The 18,717-nt window shown below is 43.4% G+C and overlaps 1 protein-coding gene and 1 long non-coding RNA gene across 6 annotated transcripts in view; both read right to left on the bottom strand.

Annotated features, from left to right (window-relative positions):
• The window catches only part of CHRNA5 (cholinergic receptor nicotinic alpha 5 subunit), a 59,423-nt gene extending 41,107 nt beyond the window's left edge, over nt 1–18,316 (bottom strand). For 4 of the 5 annotated variants that reach the window (XR_007454197.1, XR_007454196.1, XM_049614425.1 and 1 more), the window contains exon 1: nt 17,853–18,316. Coding sequence is in view for 2 of the 5 variants with exons in the window: in XM_049614425.1 (XP_049470382.1) it covers nt 17,853–17,979 (127 nt within the window). In the remaining 3 variants the exon portion in view is untranslated. Of the gene's footprint in view, nt 1–15,564; nt 15,656–17,852 lie in introns of those variants that run through there. The other variant, XM_049614427.1, reaches the window with a different exon arrangement.
• On the bottom strand, nt 14,839–17,451 carry LOC125910864 (uncharacterized). The gene is made up of 2 exons (XR_007454198.1): nt 17,218–17,451; nt 14,839–15,641 (listed from the first exon to the last, which is right to left on the bottom strand). It is a non-coding gene; the product is annotated as an uncharacterized LOC125910864 (long non-coding RNA).
• Nucleotides 18,317–18,717: the final 401 nt, after the last annotated feature.

The following is an 18,717-nucleotide window of genomic DNA, read 5'->3' as shown; positions in this document are numbered from 1 at the left end:
TTCACTAAATTCAGTATGCAGCCCAAAGATATCTAAGGCTAATGATTAAAAAAAATTTTTTTTGGCAGGGGGTCGGGTGGGGTGCCTGGGTGGCTCAGTCGGTTGAGCAACTGACTTCGGCTCAGGTCATGATCTCACGGTTTGTGAGTTCGAGCCCCACGTCAGGGTCTGTGCTGATAGCTCAGAGCCTGGAGCCTGCTTTGGATTCTGTGTCTCCCTCTCTCTCTCTCTGCCCCTCCCCTGCTCGCACTCTGTCTCAGAAATAAACAAACATTAAAAAAAATTTTTTTTAATATTTTCTAAGTTTATTTTGAGAGAGTGCAAGCTTGAGAGGGGGAGTGGTGGGGTGGGGGAGAAGTTCGAACTCATGAACCTCGAGATCATGACCTGCGCCAAAATCAAGAGTTGGACACAACCGAGCCACCCAGGCGACCCTAGATAGCTAGGGATTTTTAAAACCGATTCTAGGGGCGCCTGGGTCCAAATTCAGCTCAGGTCACGATCTCACTGTCCGTGAGTTCGAGCCCCATGTTGGGCTCTGTGCTGACTGCTCAGAGCCTGGAGCCTGTTTCAGATTCTGTGTCTCCCTCCCCCGTTCATGCTCTGTCTCTCGCTGTCTCAAAAATAAATAAAAATAAACGTTAAAAAAAATTAAAAAAAAAATTAAACCGATTCTAGAAAGATAAGACACAATAGTGTCCTTTACTGACATTCTTTCATGAGGAAACATGATTTTCTTATCAAAAAGCGTTGGGAAAAGTGAACCAAGGTGTTCTACAGCTACATATGTATACCAGCAGTATTTGTCAATCCTCAACTGAAGATAAATTAGCAGACATCATCTGCTATAATTTTAAGTTTCTCCTTAAATTCTTAAATCTTCAGCATCTGCTCCAACCGAGTATAATAGAGCCTATGTGGGATATCTAGTTAAATTCCTTCATTCGTGTGGCTGCTTAATGTGCCAGCCTCTGGGCGAGGTGCTAACGATAAAGCAGAAAACTCCAGTGCCTGCCCCCTGGGGTACAAATTTGCATGTTTATTTTTCATTTGATAATAACTACAACGTTGCATGGTGTGCAGAGATTTCCTCACAGTGTGAATGGCATTCCCTGATACGGTCAGAGGCACAATCTGCATACCTGAACATGGCTGTAGCCCTGCAGTCTGACACAGGATTTCTTAACTCAGTACCTCCCACATTTGGAGCTGGGTAATTCTTCGTTACGGAGGGGCCGTCCTCTGCACTACTGCACTGCGGGAGGTTTGGCAGCATCCCTGGCTTCTACCCGCTACATACCCCTCTTGACAACGTGACAACCAGAAATGTCTCCAGACGATGCCAAATGTCGGATGAATGGCGAAGGGGTGTTGCGAAACTACCCCAGATGAGAATCGTTGGTCAAACACAAGTAGCAGGGGTAGAACTAGGACCCAGTTTGTTTTCGATTTTCTCAAAATAGTCCTTTAATTACAAAAGTAATATATGATCATTGTCAAGATTCAAACCTGAAGCACATAACAAGTAGGAATTCTCATCCTCCTCCCCATATCCCTTCTTCCAAGGGTAAACACTGTTAAGTTTGATGTGTACACTTTAAAAAAAAAATTTTAATGTTTATTTTTGAGAGAGAATGAGAAAGAGAGAGGGGAAGAGAGAGAGAGAGAGAGACAGTATGAGTGGAGGAGGGGCAAACAGAGCGGGAGACACAGATTCCAAAGCAGACTCCAGGTTCTGAGTTGTTAGCACAGAGCGTGGCACGGAGCTCGAACTCACAAACCTAGAGACCATGACCTGAGCCAAAGTCGCACACCCAACCGAGTGAGCCACCCAGGCGCCCCTATGTACACACATTTTTAAATACACACGCAAAAGAGCAAATGTTTTCCTCTTTTTAAGTCCTGTGACTTGCTGTTTTCATCCAGTATTATACATCAATATAATCCTTCTCCACTCTTCCTTCTCCACTCTTCTCCACTCTTCTCCACTCTTCCTTCATAAGCTGCAAAGCAGTGTGCATTGTGAGTGTATCATAATTTATTTAAGCTTTTACCATTGATGGGCATCTGTGTAGTCTTCAATTTCCGGTTATTTCTAATAACACTCCAATGGGAAAAATGCTGTGTTGGCATCCTTGTACATCTATTTTTCCACACTTATACAAGGGTTTCTATGGCATTGACTTCTTAGAAGTAGAACTGCTGAGTCAGGGGTATACACATTTTAAATTTTGCGGAGTACTGCCAACGGCATCCCTTTCTTCTTCACAGGCAGCCACAAGAATGAAATACGATAATGCCCCTAAAGAGGCTTATAGAAGTGACGTACAATGTATTTACACATCCCTAGTTCATGGTTAAACCATTGCTGGGGCAGTTAATCCACTTTTTCAGGCTCCTTGTACTGTTTAACTTAACAAAAAGTGACTTGTATTCCTTTAAAAAAAAACAAAACAATAAACCTCTTTACAGCAGTCCTAGGAGGGTTATTTTAAGCAATAGCAAGATAAAGCAGTGAACATAATCAATCATTTTGTAAATGAGAAGAAATGTGTGCTGTATCCAACATTCTCAATGTGACAAGTAAGTATGCTTACCAATCACTATTTTAAGGATTACAGATGAAATGCAGAGGATTTTTTTCACTCCAGGAATTTCATTACATTTTCTATTGATTCTTATAACAGAATTATAGGATAAAGTTTCTCTGTAACTGGTAAGCTTTAATAAACCTAATTTAACATATTTCCCTGACTCTCGGAAAACCTGCAGTAAGAAAATGACCTTAGACAGTGTTAAATTTAGGTCCAGTCAATAGTTCTCAAGGAGAGAACACACTTTCACACAAAAAAGAAAGTTTGAACATCATCAGATCAGGTAAATGCAGAGTTCACTGTCTTAATTTGACACCCTAAACCTCTCAACAGGCAAAGATGTGTATTATGAGCTAGTGTGTTTACAGTATTATAAATTATAGCACCTGGTGGTATATGAGTTGCCTCAGTTTGCTACAGTCTAGATGACCTTGATTTGATTCTTGCAAATCTCCTCCTCAGAGCTCTCTAATTGTGAATGAACATTGAGGGCTAGAAGGAAGCAGGGAAAAGTGAAGGCAGCTGCTATTTGTTAGGATGGAGGGATAGTGCTTGTTTTCTTGGTTTCCATTGGTCTCATGTTGTTTGGGCTATAGTTTACTCTAAATTCACTATTTCCATAATTATTGTCATCGGATCCTCTTGAAAATTCACTCAATTGAGATGATGGAAAGCTATCGGCGAGCTTGCTAATTGGTGTGGAAATCTGACCAGCAGCACCCACAGCCCGAGTGCTCGTTAGAGATGCGAATCTCGGGCCTGCCTCCACCTACCGAACCAGCATCTGCATTCTCTCTTCTTTTGTTTGTTTTTGTTTCAGTTTTTATTTAAATTCTAGTTAGTTAATATATGGTGTAATATTGGTTTCAGGAGTAGAACTTAGTGATTCATCACTTACATACAACACCCAGTGCTCATCCCAACAGTGCCCTCCTTATTGCCCATCTCCCACCTAGCCCATCCCCCACCCATCTCTCTCCCTCAACCCTCAGTTTGTTCTCTATTGTTAGAGTCTCTTACGGTTTGCTTCCCTATTTTTAGTTTCTTCCCCTATGTTCACCTGTTTTGTTTCTTAAATTCCATGAGTGAAATTACATAGTGTGTCTTTAACTTATTTCACTTAGAATAATACACTCTAGTTCCATCCATTTCATTGCAAATGGCAAGCTTTCACTCTTTTTTATGGAGATATATATACGTTTATACACACACACACACACACACACACACACACATATATATGTATATAATCACATCTTCTTTATCCATTCATCAGTCAGTGGACATAGGGGATTCCAGTGCACATTGTTTGGGAAGCCATAGTCTGCAAGACTTACAGCAGTGATTCTCAAAGGGTAGGGGTGAGGTGAACAATTTTGTCCCTTAAGGCACATTTAACTATATCTGGAGACATTTTTTTGGTGGGTGCTACAGGCATCTTGTGGATAGAGGCCAGAAATGCCACCTCACAATTTACAATGCACAGGATTATCTCCCATAAAAAAGAGACTCTGACTTAAGAAAAAAAAAGTCTTGCCCAATTCCATTTGTACACTGTTGATCGTAAAATAAAGAGAAGTAAAAACATCAAGGGTTCATACTGTGAGGTTCCAGTTCACAATAGTGATGTAGGAAGATCCTGCACTCACCTCCTCCCACAGACACACTGAGTCTACAGCTGGATATGGGACAATTTCTTCCTAAATAAACCTAAAGGCTGGCTGAGTTATGACTATACATAAGGCAAATGAGAAGAAAACCACATCCAAGAAGGCAAGACAGCCTGGGACACGATCTTGCCATCAACCCCAACCCTGCAGAGCAACCCATAACCAGGAGAAAACTCAAAACCCAGAGCTTCCCCACAAGGAGTAAAGGATTCAAATCCCACATCGAGCACCTTAACATTTAGACCCTGCAACTGAGAAATGAGCCCCCAAACATCTAACTGAAAACCAAAAGGCCTCACACGCTGAGACCCACAGGACTGTAACAATTTGGAAGACAGCTCTCATCAGGGCCTGTGCAAGCAGACTTACCCAGTCCAGGGAGCAGCTCAGAGGCAGCCCATTGCCCAGACTTAAAGTGAAGGAGCCTCACTGGCTTAAAGCACTGTTCTGATGGGTAGGCATCTGATGTAACACATGCACCCGGAGGCTACTGGAATAGTCTCCAGGGATGCAGACTGCCGGGGGCCATCTTTGAGCTCTCCTGTTGTCGTGATGCAGAGCAACAGTACCCTGGTGCGTGCACGCATCTGGTCTCCCCATCTCTGTGGCTGCCACCCAGGGGACGCTTCTTGACTGCCTGGCTCTAAAGGCCAGTGGAGCCTGCTCTCCTGGTCCCGTGGGGCTGTAACAATTGGTGCCACCCAAAAAGTAGTTCATACTCCTGTCTGATAACCCTGATTTTTGCAGCTACTGACAAGGGACATCTGTTCATCACCTGGCTCTGGTGGCCAGTGGGGCTTGTGCTGGTGGGTCCTGCAGGACTGTAAACGCTTGAAAAAGAGTTCTCAAACAGCTACCGCCCCCAAGCCATAGCAAGAGGCGACAGAACCGTGAGCTTAGTCTTCCTGTGAAAGAGGCCTACTAGCTAACCACCATGGCTATGGCCTGAGAGGCAGATTTCTCATTAAACACTCATCTAAGGGCTGACTGTGAACTCTTCCAGAGACCTCAGAGGGGAGGCACTATCTTTGCTCTCTCCCTCTGTTGCACTCCAGAGGACCAGTGTCTCATCTCCTGGAAGGAGGCTCTACACATGGCCGGTGACCTTTTACAGCTGGTGCCCAGTTTTTGCAGCTGCTGCCCAGAGGATGCCCCATGATCACATGGCTCTGGGCGAGGGAAGAGGTGAAGAGTGTTGCATTCCTGGGTCTCATGGGACCATGGCAATGGAAGAGACAGTTCTTGGCAGACCACCACCCCTAGGGCACTGCCCAGACAGCAGACAGACAGAAAGACAACATGTTCCCCCAGTCTTTCCGTGAAGGAGGCCTCTTTGCCTCTCCCAGAGCTTTACCGTAAAAGACAGGCTTCAGGTTTAGCATACACCTAGTGGACTATGGATGCTCTTAAGGAACACTGGCTATGTACAACATCTTGGTTCTCTCCCTCTGCCTTGCTCCAGATGGCCAACATCTCCCACAAAAGAGCTGGTACACTCATACGGAGCCCTGGTTTTTACAACTGTCACCCAGGGGATACTGCCAGATCACCTGGCTAAAGGGGCTAACTCTTGTGGTCCCACAGGACTGTATATATTAGCATGCTTTTAAAAGCTGCTACCTGAGAGGCACTTGGCTGGCTCAATTGGTAGAGCATGTGACTCTTGATCATGAGTTCAAACCCCACAATGGGCATATAGCTTACTTTAAATAACTGAATAAACAAATTAGTTAAATATTAAATTAAATTAAGTTAAGTTAAATTAAATTAAATTAAATTCTGCTACCTGAGGGTCTGGCTACCAAACACTCTGAATGTAGGTACTAAGATCCTCCCCTTAGGTATGCTGACAGGTCTTGGGCACATCTTCACCTACTGGAAGCTATTAAAAATATAACAGGCTGCTGGGGCACCTGGGTGGCTCATTCAGTTAAGTGTCCAACTCTCGATCTTGGCTCAGGTCTTGACCTCAGGGTCGTGAGTTCAAGCCCCATGTTGGGCTCCCCACTGGCATGAAGCCTACTGAAAAATAAAAAAACAGTGGCTCTAAACTCCCCTAACCTGGGGAAGGAAACAGACATCCCAATCCAGGAAGCCCAGAGAGTCCCAAACAAGCTCTAGCAGATTTTTCAGCAGAAACTTTGCAGGCCAGAAGGGAATGGCATGATATATTCCAAGTGCTGAAAGGGAAAAATTTCCAACCAAGAATATGCTACCCAGGAGATTTATCATTCAGAATTAAAGGAGAGATAAAGAGTTTTCCTGACAAGCAAAAGCTAAAGAAGTTCATGACCACTATATCAGCCTTACAAGAAATGTTAAAGGGACCTCTTTAAGCTGAAAAGAAAGAGCACTAATCAGTAACAAAAAAATATATGGAAGAATAAATCTCACTGGAAAGATAAATATGTAGTAAAAACAGTGGATTTACTTATAAAGCTAGTATGAAAGTTACAAGACAAAAATAGTAAAAATAGCAATGTTTACAATAACTAATTAAGGGAAACCCAACATAAAAAATTGCAAAATGTAAAACATGGGCCAGGGAAAGAGTGAAAATATTGAGCTTTGGAATGGGATCAAACTTAAGTTGTTATCAATTTAAAATAGACTGTTATACACATAAGTTGTTTTATGTAAGCCTCATGGTAACCACAAAGCAAAAACCTATTATAAATATATAAATGGTAAAGAGAAAGGAATATAATATACCACTAAAGAAAATCATCAAACCACAGAGGAAGACAGCAAAAACAGAGAGGAACTACAAAACAATCAAATACGATTGTTACATAATGATAAAGAGTACAATCCAAAAAAGGATGTAACATTTATTAATATTTATTCACCCAACTTTGGGGACCTAAATATATAAAGCTAATATTAACAGATCTAAATGGAGAAATAGATAGCAACACAATAATAGTAAGAGATTTTAATATCCCACTTACATAAATGGATACATCATCTAGACAGAAACCAAGAAAATATCAGCATTAAAGGATTCATTAGCTCAGATTGACTTAGATATGTACAGAACATTCCATCCAGAGCAATAGAATACATATTCTTCTCAAATGCACATGGAACATTTTCCAGGATAGATCATATGGTAGACCACAAATCAAGTCTTAATAAATTTAAGAGGATTAAAATCACCTCAAGCATCTTTACCAATACAACAGCATGAAACTAGAAATTAATTACATGAGTAAAACTGGAAAATTCACAGATATGCGGATATTAAACAGCATGCTACCAAAAAGCCAATGAGTCAAAGAAGCAATCAAAAGAGAAATCAAAAAATACCCTGAGACAAATGAAAATGGAAATATAAATATCAAAATTTATGGGATGCAGCAAAAACAGTTTTAAAAGGGAAGTTCATAGCTATAAATGTCTACCTCAAGAAACAAGAAAAGTCTAAAAAAAACAACCTAACTTTACACTTCAAGGAGCTAGACAGGGCGCCTAGTTGGCTCAGGCAGTTGAGCATCAATCAGACTCTTGACTTCCTCTCAGGTCATGAAATCAGGGTTGTGGGATCAAGCCCTGCATTGGGCTCCATGCTGAGCATGGAACCTGTTTAAGATTCTCCCTCTCTCTTCTTTCTCTCTCTCTTTCTCTCTCTCTCTCTCTCTCCCTCTGCCCCTCTCCCATTTGTGCTCTTTCTCTCTAAACTAAAAAATAAAAATAATAAAAAATTAAAAATTAAAAAAAATGAGCTAGAAAAAGATGAACAAAGCCCAATAATGAAGCTTAGAGAAGAAATAAATGAAATAGACTAAAAAATAAAACAAAGACCAATGAAACTAAGAGCTGATTCTCTGTAAGATAAAACTGACAAACTTAGCTAGACTCACCAAGAAAAAAAAGGGAACCCAAATAAATAAAATCAGAATTAAACAAGAGATGTTACAAATGATACCACAGAAATACAAAGGATCACAGAAGACTGTTGTGAACAGTTATATGCCAACAAATTGGACAACCTAGAATAGATAAATTCCTACCAACATACAATTTACCAAGACTGAATCATGATGAAATAGAAAATCTGAGCTGACTGATAACTAGTAAGGAGACTGAATCAGTAATTAAAAGCTTCCCAAAGAAGAAAAACCCAGAACCAGATGGCTTCACTGGTGAATTCTACCAAATATTCAAAGAAGAATTAATACCAATTGTTCTCAAACTCTTCAAAAAAAAAAAAAATAGAAGGAAAAGGAACACTTTCAAATTCATCCTATGAGGCCAGTATTACCCCAATACCAAAACCATACAAGGATGCCATAGAAAGGAAAATTACAGGCCAATATTCCTAATAAACATAGATGCAATAACCCTCAACAAAATATGTGAGCAAACTGAATCACTAACACCTTAAAAGGATCACTCAACATGATCAAGTGGGATTTATTCCATGGGTGCAAGGATAATTTAAAATCCACAAACCAGGGGTGCCTGGGTGGCTCAGTCAGTTAAGCACCCAAGCTCTTGATTTCAGTTCAGGTCATGATCTAGTGGTTTTCAAGATTGACCCCCATCAGGCTCTGTGCTGATGGCGTGGAGCCTGCTTGGGATTCTCTCTCTCTCTCTCTCTCTCTCTCTCTCTCTCTCTCTGCCTCTCCCCTGCTCATGCTCTCTCACTCAAAATAAATAAATAAACTGTTTTTAAAAACCCACAATCCAGTAAGTGTGCCTGGGTGGCTCAGTTGGTTGAGCATCCGACTTCAGCATAGGTCATGATATCATTGTTCATGGGTTCCAGCCCCACATCGGGTTCTGCACTGTTGGTGCAGAGCCTGCTTGGGATTCTCGCTCTCTTCTCTCTCTGACCCTCCCCCACTAGTGCTTTCTCTCTCTCTCTCTCTCTCTCTCAAAATAAATTTAAAAAAATCCACAATCTAGTCAACGTGATATACCACATTAACAAATTAAAGGATAAAAATCACATGATCATCTGAATACAGAAAAGCACTTGACAAAATTCAATGTTCATTCATGATAAAAACTCGTACAAAGTGGACACTGAGAAAATCTACCTCAACATCATAAAGGCCATATATGACAAGCCCACAGCTAACACAAAACTCAATAATGAAAAGCTGAAAGCTTTTCCTAAGATCAAAAACAAGACAAGGATGCCCACTCTCACCACTTTTATTCAACATAGTATTGAAAGTCCTAGCCAGAGCAATAAAGCAAGAATAAGAAATAATGGGTGCCTAGGTGGCTCAGTCAGTTAAGCACTGAACTTCGGCTCAGGATATGATCTCACAGTTTATGAGTTCAAGCCCCACATCGGATGAGTTTGAGCCCTGCATTGGGTGAGCTTAAGCCCCACACTGGGTGAGCATAAGCCCTGATGCGGGTGAGCCCCACTTCTCCCTCACTCTCTGCCCCTCACTCATTTGCACCCTCTCTCTCTCTCCCTCTCTCTCTGTCTCTCAAAAAAAAAAAAAAAAAGAATAAGAAATAAAAGGTATCCACATTGGTAAGGAAGAAGTAAAACTGTCACTATTTGCAGATGACATGATGTTATATATAAAGACTCCACCAAAAAAACTGTTAAAGTTAAGATTTAAAATCAGTTAGATTTAGTTAAGCTGCAGGATACAAAATCAACACACACAAAAACATGTGCTGCATTTCTACATACTAACAGCAAACTATCAGAAAGAGAATTTTTTTAAAAAGTCTCATTTACAACTGCATCAAAAAGAATAAAATACCCAGGAATAGATTTAACCAAGGAGATGAAACACCCATATTGAAAACTACTTGACGGGGTGCCTGGGTGGCTCAGTTGGTTAGGCGGCCGACTTCGGCTGAGGTCACGATCTCGCGGTCCGTGAGTTCGAGCCCCGCGTCGGGCTCTATGCTGACAGCTCAGAGCCTGGAGCCTGTTTCGGATTCTGTGCTCCCTCTCTCTGACCCTCCCCCGTTCATGCTCTGTCTCTCTCTGTCTCAAAAATAAATAAATGTTAAAAAAAATTAAAAAAAAAAAGAAAACTACACGATATTAAAGAAATTGAAGACAATAGAAATAAATGGAAAGATATTCCATGCTCATGGATTGAACACATTGTCAAAATGTCTATACTACCCAAAACAATCTGCAGATTCAACACAATCCCTATCAAAATTCTAATGGCATTTTTCAAAGAAATAGAACAAATAATACTAAAAAAACATTAAAAAAAAACCCGAATAGCCAACGCAACCTTGAGAAAGAAGAACAAAGCTGGAGTCATCATGTTCCCTGGATTCAAACTATATTACAAATCTATAGTAATTAAAACAGTATGGAATTGGCATAAAAACAGACACACAGATCAATGGAACAGAATAAAGAGCTCAAAAATAAACTCATGCTTACATGGTCAATTAATTTATGACAAAAAAGCCAAGAATATACAAGGAGGAAAGGACAGTCTAATAAATGATGTTGGTAACGGGCACCTGGGTGTCTCAGTCTGTTGAGTGTCTGACTCTTGATTTCCACTCAGGTCATGCTCCCAGGTTCTTGCGATCCAGCCCCATGTCAGGCTCTACACAGAGAGCGTAGAGCCTGCTTAAGATTTTCTTTCTCCCTCTGTCTCTGCCCTTCTCCCATGCCTGTGTTCATGCATGTGCTTGCTCGCTCTCTCTCTCTCTCTCTCTCTCTCTCAAAATACATAAACATCTGGGGGGTGGGAGGGGGTGTGGGTGATGGGTACTGAGGAGGGCACCTGTTGGGATAAGCACTGTGTGTTGTATAGAAACCAACTTGACAATAAATTTCATTTAAAAAAATACATAAACATCTAAAAATAAATAAATAAATGGTGTTGGGAAAACTAGACAACTAGATGCAAAGGAATGAAACTGGACCACTTCCTTATACCATGCACAAAAACTACCTCAAAATGGTTTAAAGACTTGAACGTAAAAGCTGAAAACCATGGGGCGCCTGGGTGGCTCAGTCAGTTGGGTGTTGGACTTCGGCTCAGGTCATGATCTCACAGCTCGTGGGTTTCAGCCCCACATCACGCTCTGTGCTCACAGCTCAGAGCCTGGAGCCTGCTTTGGATTCTGTGTCTCCCTCTCTCTCTCTGCCCCTCCCCTGCTCACATTCTGTCTCTCTCTCAAAAATAAATAAATGTTAAAAAAAATTTTAAATAAATGTTAAGAAAAAAAATTGGGGGGCATCCAGGTGGCTCAGTTGGTTAAGGCTCCAACTTCGGCTCAGGTTATGATCTCACAGCTCGTGGGTTCGAGCCCCACGTCGGGCTCTGTGTTGACAGCTCAGAGTCTGGAGCCTGCTTCGGATTCTGTGTCTCCCTCCCTCTCTGCCCCTCTCCCATTCGTGCTCTGTCTCTCTCTCTCAAAAATAAATAAACATTAAAAATAATTTTTTTTAATCTGAAACCACAAAACTCCTAGAAGAAAATGTTGGTGGTAAGCTCCCTGACACAGGTCTTGGTGATAATTTTCTGAATCTGACAGCAAAAGTAAAATTAACATAAGCAAAAATACATAGAACTACACAATACTTGAAAGCTTGTGCACAGCAAAGGGAACCACACATGCATAGAGAAAAATATGAATGGACTAATACCAAATTGTTAGCAGTTACTAGCTGGCACTTGCAGGTGTTGGTGTACGAGGGCAAACTTTCCAATTTCTTTTTTTTTGCATTAAACATGTTAAACTCCTTGGGAATGCAAGCTGGTGCAGCCATTCTGGAAAACAGTATGGAGGTTCCTCAAAAAACTAAAAATAGAACTACCCTATGACCCAGCAACTGCACGACCAGGTATTTATCCAAGGGATACAGGTGTGCTGTTTCAAAAGGACACATGCCCCCCAATGTTTATAGCAGCACTATCAACAATAGCCAAAGTATGGAAAGAGCCCAGTGTCCATTGATGGATGAATGGATAAAGATGTGGGGTGTGTGTGTGTGTGTGTGTACACACACACACACACACACACACACACACACACACACACACTGGAATATTACTCGGCGATCAAAAAGAATGAAATCTTGCCATCTGCAACTACGTGGATGGAACTAGAGGGCATTATGCTAAGTGAAATTAGAGAAAAACAAATATCATATGACTTCACTCACATGAGGACTTTAAGATACAAAAGAGATGAACATAAGGGAAAAAAATAATATAAAAACAGGGAAGGGGACAAAACAGAAGAGACTCATAAATATGGAGAACAAACAGAGGGTTACTAGAGGGGGTGTGGGAGGGGGGATGGGCTAAATGGGGAAGGGGCATTAAGGAATCTATTCCTGAAATCACTGCTGCACTATATGCTAACTAATTTGGATGTAAATTTTTAAAAAATAAAATTTAAAAAATAAAATAATATAAAAGGTTGTTTGGAATCAAAATGTAAAATGAACTGTAGCATGCTTTGGATTTATCCTATAGACATGAACTTTAAATAAACAAAAAGAAGAAGGGGAAGAAAGGGAAGAAGACGAAGACAAAGAAGAAGAGAAGGAAGAGGAGGAGGAGGAGGGGAGAGGGAGGAGGAGGGGGAGGAGAAAGGGAAGAAGGAGGAGAAAAAGAAGGAGAAGAAACAGAAGAAGAGATAAAAGGAGAAGGGGAGGAGGGGGGAGGAGGAGGAAGGAGGAGGAAGAAGGAGGAGGAGGATGACAACAAGAAAAACCAGAAGAAGAAGAAGAAGAAGAAGAAGAAGAAGAAGGAGGAGGAGGAGGAGGAGGAGGAGGAGGAGGAGGAGGAGGAGGAAGGGAGAAGGAAAGAATACTAAGAGTTCGGCTAATATTGTTAAAACTATTAAGTACTAATTTCAAAGAGGTTTGAAAATTTGCAATTTATCATTTTAATTCTGTTCACTTGAATATTTCATGTGTATTTGAGATTTTATGTTGTATAAATTTGTATTTTCAAATTCAAAAACTTTCACACTTTCTATGTTATATGTTCTGGTTCTAAAATAAGTCAATGCTGATTCAAAGAATAAAAAGTCCATACTATGCCTTAGGAAAAAAAAAAAAAAACATGTAAACTCCTACTAGAAAAGAATACTCTTTTCAAAAGTGAGAAAAACAAGAGGTAATGGTGTGGATGTAGCAATAGAGTACTAGCATACCCACATTCCAGGCTCCACCATATATAAAAATGGGGCAAAAAGCAGCATTTGAGAGGGCTACAGAGAAATCTGTTTGAGGTGAGCCAGGCTGCTAAGACCTAGAGGTGGAGAGAATGTTTTGTAGAATCCTGACCTCACTTTCCTTTGAGACTGTTATGCCTGGCATGTTTCTACTAAAGCCCCTACCACACTTTGGTGCAAATGTTTGTTTATGTAACTGTCAAAACATATTAGATTACACTCCTCAAAAAAAAAGTCCGCGCTATGCTTTTTGTCAGAATTCAAATATTCATATTTAATTCCTATTTTTACTGGTAAAAGACTTTATAATTCTACTTAAGAAAAAAAGAGTATACATTTTCTGAATTAAACACAGGAGAGATAAGATCATGCTTCCCTAAAATGGAAACTGACCATTTAAATTAAAATTTTAGTTAAAGACAGAAAAGGATCATTAAAATAACCTCTTCTATCCTACTGTCATTATAAAACTATACCTATCCTATTCTGGGGAGCAAACTTCTAATCAAACAAGTTATAAGCTTTTTTTTTCAGAAACTATTCCAATATTTACCAACTCATATTGTCAAGACATGCTTACTTACTATTAAATTTAAAATTACATCTGAAAAAAATTAATTTCAATTCTTAAGGGAGAAGAATAATATTATTAGAAGAAAAATGTTCTGAACTAAAATTACTATACTAAAAACCCATATCCTAATTATAAAAAATTACCTGCTAGATCTAATTTGTAGATTATAAGTGGAAAAAAGCCCATTCTGACAAATGACCGAAAACCTTTCAAAGCAACATTGATAGACTACATTAATAAACTCAGCTACATCAGGAAATGTACAGACAACCCTACCTTCCAGGTGTTCGCACACTAGCTCATAGAGCATGTTCAGTATTTGCAAGGAAACCAAAATAATTTTTAATTATAAACAGTATGAAAAGTTTGCCTAACGACCTGAGGCACCTAGAGACTCTTTTGGATGTAATCACAAAAGCAGAGATGACAACCACTCTGTGTGTTTCTGTCAGCTTCTGAAAATATTAATGAAAATAACTACAGATAAGAAGAAAAAAAATCTTTCCTAGCTCTCATTTTCTACTAAATAGTTATTTTAGTTCCCTCTTAATGACAGAACTCAGTGACCATGCACACTAAAAATAAAGTTTCAACCATTTAAAATGTCACACAGCTAAGAAGTATAACTAATGACTATTTTCCATAAATCATTGTCCCGACGATGGTCAGGTCAGTTTAAAAGGCTTGTATTACCTTAATGCATAATTATTCTTTTTTTTTTTTTAAGTTTTTTTATTTTTAGTAATCTCTACTCCCAAAATGGGGGGCTCGAACTCATGACCCCAAAAGCAAGAGTTGCATGCTCTTCTGACTGAGCCAGCCAGGCGCCCCACCAATTATTCTTTAATATAGACAAAATTGCCTCTTGAGCCACTTTCAAACTCTGCAATCTTCCATTACCCATGTAAGTATGGCTGCTGGCAGACAAGACATTTTTTTTTTCCCCGAGGACTGGCTCACATAAAACCATAAGAAAGAGTGACTACTAAAACTCTAAGATAAATATAAAAACAACAAAATGTAATTGTAAAACTAATTACGACTGAAAGGACATACGCGTCTACTACCACCTTCTCATTTTAAAGAGGGAGAAATAAAAAATCAGCAAGGTCAAGTTATCTGCCCAAGGAAACAGCAAGCTAGTGGGCAGGTCTCCAGATAGTACTTTCTGCCACCCTACATTCAAAGGCGGTTACACACACATCCTATCAACTTTTAGGAGCAAGTGTGCAATTCCGTCATCCACTTAATATCACTGTGTCCACAAATGATCACTGACTAAGAGCACGCGGAGTCTTGGAATGTTAGAGCTAGTGCTGGGGAGCCATTAACGGTCCCTCATCTTACACATGAGTAAACTAATACCCAGAGAGAGATTTTTACTGCTGCGTTTTCATCCACAAGCATTTACGGGACTCCTACAATAAGCCAGCCCTTAGAGACACGAAGATAAACAGGGTAAGATCCCAGTTCGCACTCTTAACTATAGAGAACAAACTGATGGTGACCGGAGGGAGGTGGGGGGAACAGGTGAAACAGGGGCAGGGGATGAAGGGTATACTTATCATGAGCACCGACTGACGTTCATAATTCTTGAATCGCTCTATTGTGCATCTGAAGCTAATGTCGTATGGTACGTCAACTGTACTGGAATGAAAACTGAAAAAGAAAGATCCCAGCTCTTAAGGAGCTCGTGTGGGGAAAAGGGAAAAGAGAACATAAGAGTGATACCGCATGAAAGCTATTTTATTTTTTTTTATTTTTTTTTATTTTTTATTTTTTAATATATGAAATTTACTGTCAAATTGGTTTCCATACAACACCCAGTGCTCATCCCAAAAGGTGCCCTCCTCAATACCCATCACCCACCCTGCCCTCCCTGCCACCCCCCATCAACCCTCAGTTTGTTCTCAGTTTTTAACAGTCTCTTATGTGAAAGCTATTTTAAAAGAGACGTTTGCTAAGTAGCGTGGGGGCAGAAAGGAGGACCTGATCAGCCCTGATTGTTTGACGGTAACACTGAATAGCAGGCAGGAACGCACAGCCACTGGCCCTCGCTAATGCTTGGCTGCAATGGTTTATATTAAAACAGGTAAGGGGCGCCTGGGCGGCCCAGCCGGTTAAGCGGGGGACTTCGGCTCAGGTCCTGATCTCGTGCTTCCTGGGTTCCAGCCCCGCATGGGGCTCTGTGCTGACAGCTCAGAGTCTGGGGCCTGCTTTGGGTTCTGTGTCTCCCTCTCTCGCTGCCCCTCCCCTGCTCGAGCTCTGCCTCTTAAAAATAAATAAACAGGGGCGCCTGGGTGGCGCAGTCGGTTGGGCGTCCGACTTCAGCCAGGTCACGATCTCGCGGTCCGTGAGTTCGAGCCCCGCGTCAGGCTCTGGGCTGATGGCTCGGAGCCTGGAGCCTGTTTCCGATTCTGTGTCTCCCTCTCTCTCTGCCCCTCCCCCGTTCATGCTCTGTCTCTCTCTGTCCCAAAAATAAATAAAAACGTTGAAAAATAAATAAATAAATAAATAAACATTATTAAAAAAAAAAAAAAAAAAAAAACAGGAAAAGTTCCACTTGCACCAAAAGATGCAGGGAAGCACCATTTTCCGGAACTGTCAGGCACAGCACCTGGCATTTCACACATTATTACTTAATTCTGACGATGACTCAGAGGTAAGCGATATTATCCCCATTTCTGCAAAGGAAGCCAACCAAAACAAACAATGCACCGGTCATAGTTTGAGCCCAGGTGTGTCTGGCTCCAAAATCTTTGTATTTTTTTTTTAATGTTTATTTATTTATTTGGAGGGACAGCCTGGGCAAGCAGGGGAGGGGCAGAGAGCGAGAGGGAGAGAGAGAGACAGAGAGAGTCCCAAGCAGGCTCCGCACTGTCCGCGCAGCGCCCAACGCGGCCGAACCGACAGACGGGAGACGGTGACTGACCGGAAACCAAGAGCCAGACGCTTAACGCCCTGAGCCCCGCAGGCGCCCCCGCCCCGGAGTTTCTCCAAATGTCTCAATCACCTCCACGTTCTCTGTCGTCAGTCTGGGGAGGCGGTACGTCCTGCAGCAAACAATTCTCACCTTCCAGATCATTACTTCCTAGAACTGGAAATCAGCTTAAAAAGCTGGAGACAAGAGAAGCCTCTCCCCACACCCGAGTAACGTCTCTTCTAAGAAACTAACGCCTAAAAACTGAAACACTGATGTGACCGTCGGCGTTCACCTCCCCCAGGGCATTCTGACCTTTCCTGTGTTTAGACCACATCACAGGTGCTGCATCGACGGTCGAAGTTTTCCCGAAGACACTGGGAGGACCCTGAAACGTGCCAAAGCACTGGGAATCTGAGCAAGCATTTTCTTTTGCCGTTTCTACTGCCCAAAGGGTCTGAACACGCACGACGCTCTAAGGGGCTAAGAAGACCTCGGGGTGCAGGGGGAGTGGGGGCGGCGGGGGCCGGCCGCCCCGCCGTCCACAACTGACACCTGCCACCCTCGTGCGAGCTGCCGGGACGAGCGCGGGAGGAGGCCGGCGGCGAGGGGACGAAGACCACATCTCAACGCCTGGGGCCAAGCCGCAGACCGGCCGTGAACAAAGTCACAACGTGCGAAGCCCGGCTGAGAGCCCGAGGGGAACAATGGCATCCGTCCCCGAGAAAGTTGTACCGAGGTGTACGCTCTGCACCCCGCAGTCCGCCGTGATGCAGGTCAGGGAACAAAACCCCAAGTGGCCTTCTCGGCATTTAAGTGAACGCATCTGGCCATTTAAACCGAAACTGCACTCAAGCCCCAGCAGAAAACCGCGCTCTGCGACAACGTCTTTCGGCCCCGAGCCGCCCCGCGACCCCCGGCCGCCCTCCCCCCCCGACGCCCAGGCTCACCTCCAGGCGCGCCGCCCCCCGCGCCGGCCGGGCCCCAGCGCCCCGCGACCAGCTGAAACAGGAGGAGGAGGCGGAGCGGGCGGGACGCGAGACCCAGGACCGCGGGCGAAGAGCCCCACGCCGACATCGCCGGGACCCACGCGGGAACGCGGGCACACGCCTCACGACGGCCGCGCGGGAAAGGAACGCGGGCTCCGGAGGGTCGGAGCCGGGAGGCGGGCGGGAGCCGAGGGAGAGCGGACGCCGCCGAGGAGGGGCCGCTCGGCTCCTCAGACCCCGGCCGGCGAGGCCACCTCGGCGGGGAAGATTCCGGCGGGCTCGGGGCGCGTGAGGAGGCTCGCGCGCCTGGCCCCGCCCCTTCGCCCTGGCCCCGCCCCGTCTGCTCGGAGTCCCGCCTCCCTCCTCCCGGTCCCGCCTTTGGCCTCGCTCAGCTTCGAGCTAGAGCCCCGCCTTTTCCGCCCCTGGCCCCGCCCCCGTCTGGCTCCGCCCCCGGGCCCGAAAGCCCGCCGAGAGGGTCCTGCGTTCGGGCCCAGGAAACAGAAGACGAGAGGACTGTGCAGCTGGTCGGTCGGCCGGCCGGTGAGACGTCCGGCCTCCGGCGACCCGGGCAGGCCCCCGCCTCCCTGTGTTCACCACCATCAACTAACGTCTGCGTTGTGCTCACCACCCGGGGAAAGCAGACGAACAGACTGCGCCCAGCGGACTGGAGGAAGTTTCTGCCCCAGAACAGAGCTCTTGGCTGAAGCTCTGGGGGGGGGGGGGGGGGGGGGGGGGGGTTGGCCCTCCCCCTGCCCGCCCCCTCGTCTCGAAGGCGGGGGGGGGGACCAGAGGGCCCAGCCCAGACCCTCCTTCAGACGTCCCAAAA

This window comes from Panthera uncia (genome assembly GCF_023721935.1).
Source record: "Panthera uncia isolate 11264 chromosome B3 unlocalized genomic scaffold, Puncia_PCG_1.0 HiC_scaffold_2, whole genome shotgun sequence".
Lineage (NCBI taxonomy): Eukaryota > Metazoa > Chordata > Mammalia > Carnivora > Felidae > Panthera > Panthera uncia.
This window is presented reverse-complemented; position numbering and strand designations above follow the sequence as displayed.